The 13,175-nt window shown below is 35.7% G+C and overlaps 2 protein-coding genes across 2 annotated transcripts; both read left to right on the top strand.

Moving 5' to 3' along the window:
* Positions 1-502: 502 nt before the first annotated feature.
* Positions 503-1,870, top strand: LOC121753822 (photosystem I reaction center subunit psaK, chloroplastic-like). Its single transcript, XM_042149083.1, has 3 exons — positions 503-683; positions 1,276-1,356; positions 1,569-1,870. The coding sequence occupies exons 1-3, from the start codon at positions 600-602 to the stop codon at positions 1,794-1,796; spliced, it is 393 nt and encodes a 130-aa protein (XP_042005017.1). The 5' UTR covers positions 503-599; the 3' UTR covers positions 1,797-1,870.
* Positions 1,871-5,442: 3,572 nt separating this feature from the next.
* Positions 5,443-13,154, top strand: LOC121755736 (DNA damage-binding protein 1-like). The gene is made up of 19 exons (XM_042151104.1): positions 5,443-5,709; positions 5,842-5,890; positions 6,288-6,347; positions 6,488-6,579; positions 6,826-6,877; positions 6,984-7,046; positions 7,171-7,220; positions 7,409-7,484; positions 7,914-8,123; positions 8,208-8,314; positions 8,446-8,554; positions 9,131-9,331; positions 9,412-9,627; positions 10,357-10,467; positions 10,611-10,886; positions 10,979-11,253; positions 11,421-11,772; positions 11,963-12,247; positions 12,341-13,154. The coding sequence occupies exons 1-19, from the start codon at positions 5,606-5,608 to the stop codon at positions 12,920-12,922; spliced, it is 3,270 nt and encodes a 1,089-aa protein (XP_042007038.1). The 5' UTR covers positions 5,443-5,605; the 3' UTR covers positions 12,923-13,154.
* The last annotated feature ends 21 nt before the right edge of the window (positions 13,155-13,175 follow it).

Raw genomic sequence — 13,175 nt, 5'->3', positions numbered from 1 at the left:
ACATGACCATGTTCAGCTCATGAACGACATGCTTGAAGAAGTGTGGGCCTGTAACCGTCGTCGCTGAGTTTTCATATTTTTTTAATTCGTATTGTAATGTATTAATTTCTATAAATGAAATGAAGTTTTTCCCCAATTTTTGTAGTTATTTAAATATTCAAATAAAATAAAAATGCATAGGGCGCGTCATAGGACGCCACATTGCAGGTGGGGGTAGGAGGATAAAACTGATAACGTGGCGCGCCTTAGGGCCCATTGCTAATGGCCTTAAGGACCAATATCCCAATATAGCAATGTGTCCCATTGGGTGACTTTTTTTGTAGACGTATATAAAGATGATTATGTAGATGATCATATGCACCAATTGAAATATTTGCCACCCTTAACAATCTTATCCATATAGAATACACCAATCATTGACTTCCATGTCAGCATCAAGTATCCAAGTGCATCCAAATCAGGTCCTTGAGTCCACAAGCTCTTCATGTGGCTGAAACCAGATTTATTTCTCTCTCTCCAAACTTATAATCACTCTACCAAGTTCATAACATAATATTCACTCAAGCAAAGAGAGAAAAAACTGCATTTTATCAGCAAAAATGGCATCTGTTGTGATGACTTCCCTTCCACAGTTCAATGGGCTCAAGCCCCAAACAGCAACTCTCTCTCCTGTCAAGAATTTGGTTAGTTTTCATATTTTTTTCCTCAACTTAGTATTTCATTGTGTAATTCAGACAATATACTGATTTTATAGGAATAATAAAAAACATAGTGGAGTAGTTTGGTAAGGGGAAAACCTTCCCTTGCATTTATGTGAGTGTGTTCAAGTTTTTTAATGCACAATAGTAGTGTGCTTAATTAAGGTATATTAATAAACGGTAAAAGATTAATGTGAAAAAAGATTAGATATGTAGTTTATTGTCTCATAATATAGATATATAATTTGTGATTATTGTAGTAAGTAATTTAGATGTATGTATATTTCAGTGTAATGTATTAATGTATCTTTTTTAATCCAACAATATATGTGTATCAATTAAATCACAAGTCAGGTCTGATGAGTGTTTGATACTACACCTTGATAGAGTTTATTCGAAAACTAGTTTTACATAAAATTGAATTAATTATAATGTTACCAAATGTTGTCACAAATATGAAATAATAACGCGACTAAATGCTTGTAAAAATTGAATTAATTATAATGTTACCAAATGTTGTCACAAATATGAAATAATAACGCGACTAAATGCTAACATATTGAAATGTTCATCTCAGGTGGCTGTCCAACCCATGAGGCGCAGAGGACGGGGAGCTTTGGGTGCTCGTTGCGACTTCATTGGCTCGCCCACAAATTTGGTAAAGCTTGAGGAAAAAAAAAACTCTTTTTGTCCCATTATCCGTAGTTTGTTTTTCTATTTAGATCGTCCCGTGTAACATAGTATGTGTCCAAAAATCTTTAACCATAGTTAATGGAACATGTAGGCTATGGAGTACATGATTTACGAATGAATGGTCAAAAAATAATGTCAAAAATAAAATACTCTTGAATTAATGATTTGAATATGCAGATCATGGTTACTGCTACTAGTTTGATGTTGTTCGCTGGCCGATTTGGATTGGCTCCATCGGCGAACAGAAAGGCAACCGCCGGACTGAAATTGGAGGCAAGAGACTCAGGACTCCAGACCGGTGACCCAGCTGGCTTCACCCTTGCAGATACATTGGCTTGTGGGACTGTAGGTCACATAATTGGGGTTGGAGTTGTACTTGGTCTAAAGAACATTGGTGCTTTGTAAATCATTTAAATCTGAAATGTTTTAAAAACTTTTCAATTTTCACCAGTGATTCAAATATTTCTATCTTTATGTTATTTTTGTACATACACGTATACTCATCGCAATGTGTGATAGTAATGTGATACATAATTATCTTTAAAATAACCAATATGGTTGGCGTGGTAGTTCAGCACCTCATCCCTTAAGCATGAGGTTGGCGGCCATATGAATAGAATAAAACCATTTGGTGGAAAAAATTTCTTGAAATGAAGTAGTTCAATTATGAAATATTCAATTTTTAGGATTCATTTATATAGATACTTACAATAAGCTAATAAATACAAGCAGTTAATAATTTAAAATTTGTATTTGATTGTTGGGATGAGAGATTAGTTCTCTAGTAGAAATCAATCAAAAAACCTTAAAATGCTTCAATTAGGACACATTCACACTTTTTAGAGTTCATTTAGATATATAAAAATAATAAACTAATAAATCTAAGTCCTTGATAATTTTTAAAACTTATATTTTTGTAGTTGATTCATAGTCCAATGAAAGTAAATGATTGGTGAAGGCTAGGGCTGATAATTTGGTCATCGGTTAGTCGGTTAACCGATGACCGAACCGATCATCTCGGTTCTCGGTTAACCGAGAACCGTTCAATTCGGTTTTCGGTTATATCGGTTCTCGGTTCTGCATGTCTTGATCGGTTCTCGGTCTAACCGAGAACCGATCGGTTTAACCGATTAACCGATTATTAAATTAAAGAACCGATTAAATATATTAATTAGACCGAGAACCGATCGGTTTAACCGATTAACCGATTATTAAATTAAAGAACCGATTAAATATATTAATTATGATTATTCTTTTATTTTATTATTAATATTTGAACTTTGAATGGTTGTTGAATTGAATAGGTGGTAAACATTGATGGATTGACCTTTTAGTACTAAATGTCTTTCGATAATACTACTATCTATATATTGTTCCAAGCATGTAGTTTTCTAATCAATAATAAATACAATATCCATTTAACATAGGATTATGTCATGACTATTTCATTAGTGAGATCCCTTCTTGTTTTCCTATACAGTATACAAGCATGTCGTTTCGTTGGATTAAGCATTTATAAATAGCTTGTTTTTTTATTTTTTTAATTTCTAATACAAAAGTACCTACATAATATTTTCTACAAATTTAAACACTAAAACCGCAATGCAGTGCAAGTATTGGTCAAGGTGAGAATATATCGTGTGCAACATCCAAGGATCAATACCTGTGAACTACATAAATTTTTACTATAGAAACACGCTCACCTACTCTATGCACATCTATCTCATAGTCACTCCACGGATTTGCCTTCGCCACCATTTCTTGCTAGAGCATACATACCCTCCTGACCACTGCAGTGGCGGATCCAGGAATTATGATATGGGGGTACGAAAAACAATTACAACGTTGTAAAGTTTCAAAATTCGGCTAATTCTTTTTATTCATTTTATTTCGCTTTCACAAATTTTATGTACTTTTCAAATACAGTTTCTTTTTTTCATCGAAAAACTTCATATTAAATAAAATAAATAAATTATTCACTAGAAATATAAATATCGATGCTTTGTTCGGAATATATTACATAGAGGTTAATTTTATAAATTTTTACTAACGATACTCAATTTCATAAACATCTATTAAAAATAAAGTAATTATTGGAAACTAAATACTACAAATAAAAAAATTAAATTTGAAAAGAGCATGTTAGTTTGTATTGAATTAATACAAATTCTAGAAAAAGTTTGGAGAAATACATGAAGAGAATATCTATTAAAAATAAAGTATTTAAGAAAATTAGGAGTGCAACGAATTGAGTTGAAAAAGAGCATTATGTATTGAATTAATACAAATGGAAGTTAAATAATTATTTAAAAGTAAATACGAATAAAAAAATTTAAATTTGAAAAGAGCATGAGAGAACATCTATTAAAAATAAAGTATTTAAGAAAACTAAATAGAAGTTCAACAAATTGAGTTGAAAAGAAAAGAAGAATTATGCATTAATTACAAATACAAATAGAAGTTCAAAGGAGTAGCGCATGTGGCAAGGATTCGAACCTAGGCCTCCACGTAAAAATATTGCATCTTTACCACTGGGCTACTAATAGATTTTGAAAATGCAAGACTACATTTTATATTAATCCAGAACATTCTGAGGGTACAACTGTACCCCTTGTTCCTATATAGATACGCCACTAGACCAATGTCACCTCCCCTACCGTCGCCATCTCCTCACCCACCACTGCCATCTCCCCCTCCAGCACCGCCACCGTCTCCCTCTTGCACTGTCGCCTCCTCCTCTCCCCTCCGTCAGATTCACAGGCATTGTGAATGCACACTCTTAAGAATATATCTATTGGTAAAATTATATAATAAGACAAAATTTGTAAATTCATCAATATCTCCCTTCATCCATTATAAATAGGTTTATGGATGGATGATACGAGTTTTGATAAGAATTTGGTAAAGTGAGAGAAAATAAGAAAATTTGGGTAAAATATGGAAGAGAATCTTCAATATTTGGAATGAGACAATTTTTTTGTGAATGAACGATGTATTTTTTTTAAAGAGTGAACTGCACAAAATGGCCCTAACTTTTCGCGGTGTAACAGCAGAGGCCCCTAACATTTAAAAATCCCACCACAGGGATCTAACAAAATATATAATGACAAATGAGATTTCATATACGATGATTATACTAGCTGTTTTTTTTTTCACAAGAATTCTTCTTTACACTAGAATAAAATATCATGTAGAAATCAGTGTTTTTACTAAAATTAACTTGACTTATCATTTCTTACTAATATAAATATTTATTATTGACATGCATGTTGGATAGTTTCTTTACATATAGAAGAATATTTTTTTATGATGTTCCTTCTTTTATAATAGTACTAATGTATTTTTATACATTACAGTAACACTTAGTTTTTGTTAATTACACCTATTCCATGTTTAAAAAAACTAAGTGGAGTAGTATAAAGTATATTATAATAATAGAATTATTATTATAAAAAAATACTCCATCATTCAACATAAAAACAAATAGTTTCATATTACTCCACTTTATATACTAAAACATAGGGACTGGAGTAGTATTTCTATAAATATGAACAAAACAAATCAGTTTAGTAGTTAATGAAAGGAATGAAGGAATGAAAGGAATGAAATCATTAGAGAGGGAAAGATGAAAGAAAATAGAGAATGGAAAGATGAAAGAAAATAGAGAATGGAAAAATAGACTATGATTTTTGACATCTCTTACACAACAGTGTGCAGAATAATGCAGGTTTGGTTGGTAAAGTTACTGAATTGCCCTTCAGCCCAATTGGGCATTTTCATCCGAAAAATGATAAAGCATACAAGGTTTGTGATTATATATTTTGTTAGATCCATGTGGTGGGATTTTTAAATATTAGGAGCCTCTGCTGTTACACCGCGAAAAGTTAGGGTCATTTTGTGCTGTTCACTCTTTTAAAAATGACAATTAACCTCATATTCATAGCTATACCAGCCCAATAGTTATGGGCCGACCACAGCGGCCCATCTCTCATCGTTGTCTCTATCAACCCGACTGCTACGACGCCGTTTTCCTCACCGCTCACTGCATAAACATTGCAATTAAGCGCAGTTTCTCTCTCCCACTCTCTGCAATTCGAGCTGTTTCCGGCTTCTCAACCTTCCCCCTCCCTCTCTCTACATCACAGGAATCTGAGGTTTCCACTTATCCAGGAGAAATAGGAAGCTATACGGCCGCATACACACAGTAGGCGAAGATGAGCGTATGGAATTATGTGGTGACGGCGCACAAGCCCACCAACGTCACGCATTCGTGCGTCGGCAATTTCACTAGCCCGCAGGAGCTCAATCTCATCATTGCGTAAGTTTTCCGCTCGCCCCATCCCTCTAACGCCCTAACCCTCTCATGCACGGGGAGTTTAGTGCGAAAAAATTGTGGCTTTAAGTCTGCTTGCCGAAATTTGAAATTTTGGTAATTGAAATCTGTTTGCAGGAAATGCACCCGGATTGAGATTCATTTGCTCTCACCTCAAGGCTTGCAGGTATAATGATGTTCAAGTTGCATTAGGCATTTTCTGTTGCAATGATTGATGTTTATCATCACATTTTATTTGACAAGAAGTTTTCCTTGCACGGGACCATAAATTAAGGGGACATGTTAAGTTTTCTTTTTGAAATTTAGTGAAAAGCCCCTTCTAAATGAAGGGAATGGGGAGTCAGTTAGTCTCTATTAGAAATAGTAGGTTGGGGATGATGGATAGGGAAGCAAGCTTTGAGCTTATTTATATTTTTGCTAGTTTTATAGTAGTAATATTTACTTTGGGATGAGATTTAAGGAAGTACTAGAAGGGGCATTCAGGCCGTTCCAGCGCATTATAATGATTTCCATTCGGAGTTTGAGAAGCACGTCTTTAGAAGTATTTTTCTCGTGTTGTGCAGCCTATGTTGGATGTGCCGATATATGGGAGAATCGCCACACTCGAGCTTTTTCGCCCACATGTGAGTACCCTGCATATGCGAAACATTCAGTGGTTATTGCTCCATCTGATAAAAACTTTTGAAGATTTTTTGCATCCTTTCAAATACTTTATCATTGAATTAAGAGAAGTGCTGTCTTATGAACTTTTTTAAATCAATAGGGAGAAACACAAGATCTCCTTTTCATAGCTACAGAAAGATACAAATTCTGCGTTTTGCAATGGGACGCCGAGACTGGCGAGGTTATCACAAGGTATGGCCTTGTTAGTTTAATAAACCTAAATATTATGTGCTTATTATACACTTCTCAATTGGGTGCGTGAAGTCTCCTGCCTTAATGAGTTTGCGTGAAGTAAGTTATGCATGAGGCATTTGAATGGGGACTTCAAACTAGTTCTTGTTTTACAAAATCTCATTTCAATGGGTATATTTGTTGGCATTGCTAGCTTTCATCAAAACTTACTTTTTTTTATTGCTTTGGCTTCCATTTCTAAAACAGAGCCATGGGTGATGTTTCTGATCGGATTGGTCGTCCCACAGATAATGGACAGGTACTTTCTTGTACCCTGGGGAAAATTTTGCTGTGCTCTTGATCTCAAAATTGTTTGTTTTAGAATATATAGCCAGCCCTTGACTTCTTTATTGCTTTCCTTGTAGATTGGAATAGTTGATCCAGACTGCAGGTTGATTGGTCTACATCTGTATGATGGGTTGTTCAAGGTATTGGTCATCCTGCTGTATCAATCTTACTTTTCTTTTTGTATTTTGGAGTTTTTAAAAATTAAAACCGAAACTTTTAATAGTATTCCAGTGAATTTGAAACTTCTGTTTTATTTGTTTTTAGGTCATCCCATTTGATAACAAAGGCCAACTCAAAGAGGCATTTAATATCAGGTGCACTTTTTTCCATAATCACTCTAGTAATCTAACTATCTGGAACAAAAAGTGGAGCCTTCTGTGTTTCATACATGCTTTTATTGTTTACTATTCTCATCTTTCTATTGGGATAGTTTAATATACTATTTAGGTGGCTTCTGATTACCATTTCCGACGTACATGTAATTTATGTGTTGCTTCTTCAGGCTTGAGGAGCTTCAGGTTTTAGATATCAAGTTTTTGTATGGTTGCCCTAAGCCGACCATTGTTGTACTTTACCAGGTATATTTTTACTTTTGTCATGTTATGGGGTTTCCTCATAACGAGGAATATGGTATGCTTAAATCATGGAAATTACCAGAATATGTGGTGTATTTGATACATTTAATCAACGATTGACTTTGATTTGTCTGCTCAAGATTATTTTATCTATATCCGTCAGCATTTGATATCTTTGGATGTGCTTCATGGATAGTACTAAGATGTTTCCAACTTATCTACCCTTTGCATTTCCCACTCTCTTGCTTAATCCATATACTTATCCTATTAAAGTATATTGCGTCATTGTCAAAGAGCCTTTGTAAACTATGTGGATGATATTTTCTATTTGGCTATCTTTTGTATTTGTTGGTACTTAAGGACAAAATTGGGTTTTTACATTTTACCTAACACACTGGTTCTTGTCCTTTACCACTGTTCTTCGGCGAGCAGGATAACAAGGATGCGCGTCATATGAAAACATACGAGGTTAATTTGAAGGATAAAGATTTTGTTGAAGGTCCGTGGTCGCAAAACAATCTTGACAATGGGGCAGATTTGTTAATCCCAGTGCCACCTCCTCTTTGTGGTGTCCTCATTATTGGTGAAGAAACAATCGTGTATTCCAGTGCCTCAAGTTTCAAAGCAATCCCAATTAGACCTGTAAGTTGTACTCCTTTATTAAATGCTAGGTCTTTGCAAGACCAGTTATGTCACGTCCTGACTACTGTTTGTTTATCCTTAAAGTCTATTACAAGAGCCTATGGAAGGGTTGATGCAGATGGTTCACGCTACTTATTAGGAGATCACAATGGGCTTTTGCATCTACTTGTTATAACTCATGAGAAGGAGAAGTAAGTTTCTTCTACTCCATTTTATTATCAGATTAGCATCTCATTCTTGTCTTCAGGTCTTGTGTTTATATTCAACCCTTCGACAGGCATCTGATATTTTATTTGTTTGTTTGTTTTTCATGACGTACTAGAGTATCTGGACTCAAAATTGAGCTCTTGGGGGAAACTTCTATTGCATCATCCATATCATATCTTGATAATGCTGTTGTTTTTGTTGGCTCAAGTTATGGAGATTCACAGGTTTAAAGATCTTTCTCTTTTTATAATGGTATCTAATTTATTGGAACTGACTATATACCCTGTTTTATCATGTAATATTGTTAGACTGATTATTAGTTACTAAGATTATGGATCTTATTTTACCGTGTTTTATTTTCAGTACTCGGTGGCTTGATTTTTTTTGTCATTAATGTGTCTTTGTAAACCACTCTTACTTTTGGCCAATGCAAATATATGTGTGCTCCCTACGTCCTTTTCTAGATGAAGTGTACCCCTGGTATTGTTTAATAAATAACCCTTTTGTATTTATGTTGATGTTGGATTTGCTTATCTCTAGAATCAAGATAACCCTTTTTATGATTCTGTTGAATGTTGATGTTGGTTTTCCTTAAGAAATCACATTTGAGTATTGTTTTAGCATCTTTATAAAATGGTACCTTACTTTCTCTTAGTGAATATGATCGAGTTCTAGACTTGACTTGCATAATCTACGACTAAATAACTATACCTACTGCTGTCGCTGTGAGCCTGGTGCCTTTATTTTATTTTACTATTATGATGTAGTTTTAATATATCGATATCTATATCATAATTCAGCTTATAAAGCTTAATCTTCAACCGGACGCAAAAGGTTCTTATGTGGAAGTTCTTGAAAGATATGTGAATTTGGGGCCAATTGTTGATTTCTGTGTGGTTGACTTGGAGAGGCAAGGTCAAGGTCTAGTTGTAACTTGCTCAGGTGCCTACAAGGATGGTTCCTTGCGCATTGTGCGAAATGGTATTGGAATAAATGAACAGGTAAGTGTGGTAAAGTTTTCTTGCAAAAAAACATATTTTTGGTTATTTTCTCATGATTTTTAATTCAATGTCATGCATAGGCATCTGTAGAGCTTCAAGGCATCAAGGGCATGTGGTCGCTGCGATCAGCTACTGATGATCCATATGATACTTTCTTAGTCGTCAGCTTTATCAACGAGACACGTATTTTGGCAATGAATATTGAAGATGAATTGGAGGAAACTGAGATTGAAGGTTTTTGTTCCAATGTACAGACTTTGTTTTGCCATGATGCTGCATATGATCAACTTGTGCAGGTATGGATGATGCAACATTCTTAATCCTTCCATAGGCCTTCTAACATTGCACTAACAAAGATCTCGATGACTATGCTGTATCTAAATCCCTAATATCATGATCATATCAAACTATGGGAAACTTGTTTATTTGTATTGATTTGTTTCTTTTTACGGCTCTTTAGTATTCTTCTTGCTTTTAAGTGAATTGGATTGTAGATTTGAGAAGAATTATCCCAGTTTGATCTTTTGATGCCACATGATCATAAGCGAGAACTCAAGTGGCAATGAAGTAATCGATGGGCATTGGTTTTTTGATGAGTATGACTTTTTGTTAAAAGTTTCTGATGCAAACCTTTATCTAAAACTCACAAGTTTCTCTAAAGATTTAGAACCTAGAGGTTTAAAGCAGTTCAACTTTGATCATTATTGAGAATTCTGCAGCATAGATATGACTAACATACAGAATTTGTCCAAGGAATAGTGAAATACTCTTACCTGTACTCTCCTCAATTAAGCATTATATATAAGTTCCGATCCTTTGTATTTGCATATGGAAATACTAAAAAAACTCATGCATACTAGAATGTACGCATATGTGTGGAAATGTTTAGCAGGAAATGGCCGAGTATTTTATTGAAAGAAGACAGTGGTTGAACTTTGCACTTTCTTGTATTGTGTTTAATCTACTTATTTAGTCTTATGAGTTTTTGTTTTTGCTAAATTTTCACTTGAATATTTATCACACAGGTTACTTCAAGCACAGTGAGACTAGTCAGTGCTACCAGCAGAGAGCTTCGCAATGAATGGTTTGCTCCGGAAGGTTATTCAATTAATGTTGCCACCGCCAATGTCACTCAAGTATATCTTCTATCACATTCACATATGACTAAATTTGATTTGTCTGACAAACTTAGAAAATAACCTTCTCATCCAATTAAGTTATCAAAACATCAAATATAACTATTTTGGGTGAGTATTGAGTTTTTTTTTTGCTTTGACAGGTTCTATTGGCTACTGGCGGAGGACATTTAATTTATCTAGAAATTGGTGACGGTGTTCTGAGAGAAGTGAAACATACCCAGTTGGAGTATGACATCTCATGCCTGGACATTAATCCAATTGGTGATAACAAAAACTGCAGTCAACTAGCTGCGGTGGGAATGTGGACAGATATTAGTGTTAGGATATTTTCACTTCCTGACTTGAACCTTATAACAAAGGAGCATTTGGGAGGGGAGATCATTCCTCGTTCTGTACTTCTTTGTTCTTTTGAAGGGGTTAGTTGCATCTTTATTCCGTTAATTTTGGAAGTAACATTACTTCATTTATGTGGGACTGATGAACAGTATTTGCTGACTACCAATTTCAGATATCTTATCTGTTATGTGCTCTTGGGGATGGACATCTCTTGAATTTTGTGTTGACTACCAGCAACGGTGCGCTATCAGACAGGAAGAAAGTTTCTTTAGGGACCCAACCAATTACTCTACGTACTTTCTCATCAAAGAATGCCACGCATGTATTTGCTGCTTCTGATAGACCGACTGTCATCTATAGCAGTAACAAGAAATTGCTTTACAGCAATGTAAATCTGAAAGAAGTCAGTTATATGTGCCCCTTCAATACAGCTGCTTTCCCCGACAGGTACAATGTTGTTCTATTCATGTGTTAATTGAAATGGTTCAACAAAACTTGGTTAGTTTTACTTCTATCTATCTTATATAATATCAGCATTATAAAAGGGTATGACTTGCAATTGCAAGACCTTCCTTCTTGTTAGTGTTCTGAGAAGAAAGTCTTTCTGGTAACAGCCTTGCTATTGCTAAAGAAGGCGAACTAACAATTGGAACCATAGATGATATTCAAAAGCTTCACATACGCTCGATCCCGCTTGGGGAGCATGCACGGCGTATATGTCATCAGGAACAAACACGGACTTTTGCCATTTGTAGTTTAAAATATAACCTGTCAGCAGCAGATGACTCTGAAATGCACTTTGTCCGCCTGTTAGATGACCAGACATTCGATTTCATATCTACTTATCCTCTGGATCAATTCGAGTGTGGTTGTTCCGTCCTTAGCTGCTCGTTCTCTGATGACAATAATGTGTACTACTGTGTGGGGACTGCATATGTAATGCCAGAAGAAAATGAACCTACTAAGGTTAGTTTTTTACCCTTTTCAGCTGTGTCTGCCCTCAACAATGTGTCTTGTATGTTTTTGGTGCATGTGCTTTCCACCATTTCATCTTTTTCCATCTCTCCCACATCTTTTCCCTGGAATTCATGAAAGCAACTTTGGATATGCTACATTTTTGGTGTTATCGTTGCTAACTTTTCTCTTGTTTTGTCAGGGTCGGGTTTTAATTTTTATTGTAGAAGATGGAAAACTCCAACTAATTGCTGAGAAGGAAACCAAAGGTGCTGTTTATTCTCTTAATGCCTTCAATGGGAAACTGCTTGCTGCCATTAATCAAAAGATTCAGTTGTACAAGTGGATGCCACGAGATGATGGCTCTCACGAGTTGCAATCCGAATGTGGACATCATGGCCACATACTTGCCCTTTATGTTCAGACTAGAGGGGATTTCGTCGTAGTTGGTGATCTGATGAAATCAATATCTTTGCTGATTTACAAGGTGATTATTTTTAAACTCTAGATAAAGGCAGTGTTTCCATCATGTATTCAGTTTACGGTTTTGTCTAACTTTCGTCGGTGCTGTTATACGCAGCATGAGGAGGGTGCTATTGAGGAGCGAGCTCGGGACTACAACGCGAATTGGATGTCAGCTGTCGAAATTCTGGACGACGATATTTACCTTGGAGCTGAGAATAACTTCAACCTCTTCACCGTCCGTAAAAACAGTGAAGGAGCAACTGACGAGGAGCGTGGGCGCCTCGAGGTCGTTGGCGAATACCACCTTGGCGAATTCGTCAATCGATTCCGACATGGTTCACTAGTCATGCGGCTTCCAGATTCTGACGTTGGCCAGATCCCAACGGTCATATTCGGCACAGTCAATGGAGTCATCGGGGTCATTGCCTCTCTCCCCCACGAGCAGTACGTCTTCTTGGAGAAGCTGCAGATGAATATGCGGAAAGTGATCAAGGGCGTGGGGGGGCTCAGCCACGAGCAGTGGAGATCCTTCTACAATGAGAAGAAAACCGTCGAGGCGAAAAGCTTCCTAGATGGAGATCTGATCGAATCGTTCCTTGATCTCAACAGGAATAGGATGGAGGAGATTTCGAAGGCCATGAATGTTGCTGTGGATGAACTTATGAAGAGAGTGGAAGAGCTGACTAGGTTGCATTAAACTCCATCCTGCTTAATTGCGGCATCTGAAATCGTTTGGTGTTCTATTTTTAGTTTGTGTAACGGTGCAACCATTTGACTATTTTCCTTTTTTATTGTTTGTGTATATTTATAAGTGACCCAAACAAACGTCTACTTTGGTAACTGTCTTGATACATTCTTTTGTTTTTGAACCCAACAAGCTCATATATATGTTTATTTACTACTTGTTAATGAACCCTATATTCCACTAATATGTTCTCCCACTTTCAATT

The sequence above is a fragment of the Salvia splendens genome, chromosome 11, assembly GCF_004379255.2.
Source record: "Salvia splendens isolate huo1 chromosome 11, SspV2, whole genome shotgun sequence".
Lineage (NCBI taxonomy): Eukaryota > Viridiplantae > Streptophyta > Magnoliopsida > Lamiales > Lamiaceae > Salvia > Salvia splendens.
Note: the sequence above shows the minus strand (reverse complement) of the source record. Positions and strands in the feature narration are given on the sequence as shown.

Bases quoted from the DNA above. Each gene is read 5' to 3' on its own strand.
- LOC121753822 (XM_042149083.1), top strand. From the start codon at position 600: ATGGCATCTGTTGTGATGACTTCCCTTCCACAGTTCAATGGGCTCAAG. The intron at 684-1,275 runs GTTAGTTTTCAT...TGTTCATCTCAG, and splicing joins TCTCTCCTGTCAAGAATTTG to GTGGCTGTCCAACCCATGAG. The intron at 1,357-1,568 runs GTAAAGCTTGAG...TTGAATATGCAG, and splicing joins TTGGCTCGCCCACAAATTTG to ATCATGGTTACTGCTACTAG.
- LOC121755736 (XM_042151104.1), top strand. From the start codon at position 5,606: ATGAGCGTATGGAATTATGTGGTGACGGCGCACAAGCCCACCAACGTC. The intron at 5,891-6,287 runs GTATAATGATGT...CGTGTTGTGCAG, and splicing joins TCTCACCTCAAGGCTTGCAG to CCTATGTTGGATGTGCCGAT. The intron at 11,773-11,962 runs GTTAGTTTTTTA...TTGTTTTGTCAG, and splicing joins AAGAAAATGAACCTACTAAG to GGTCGGGTTTTAATTTTTAT.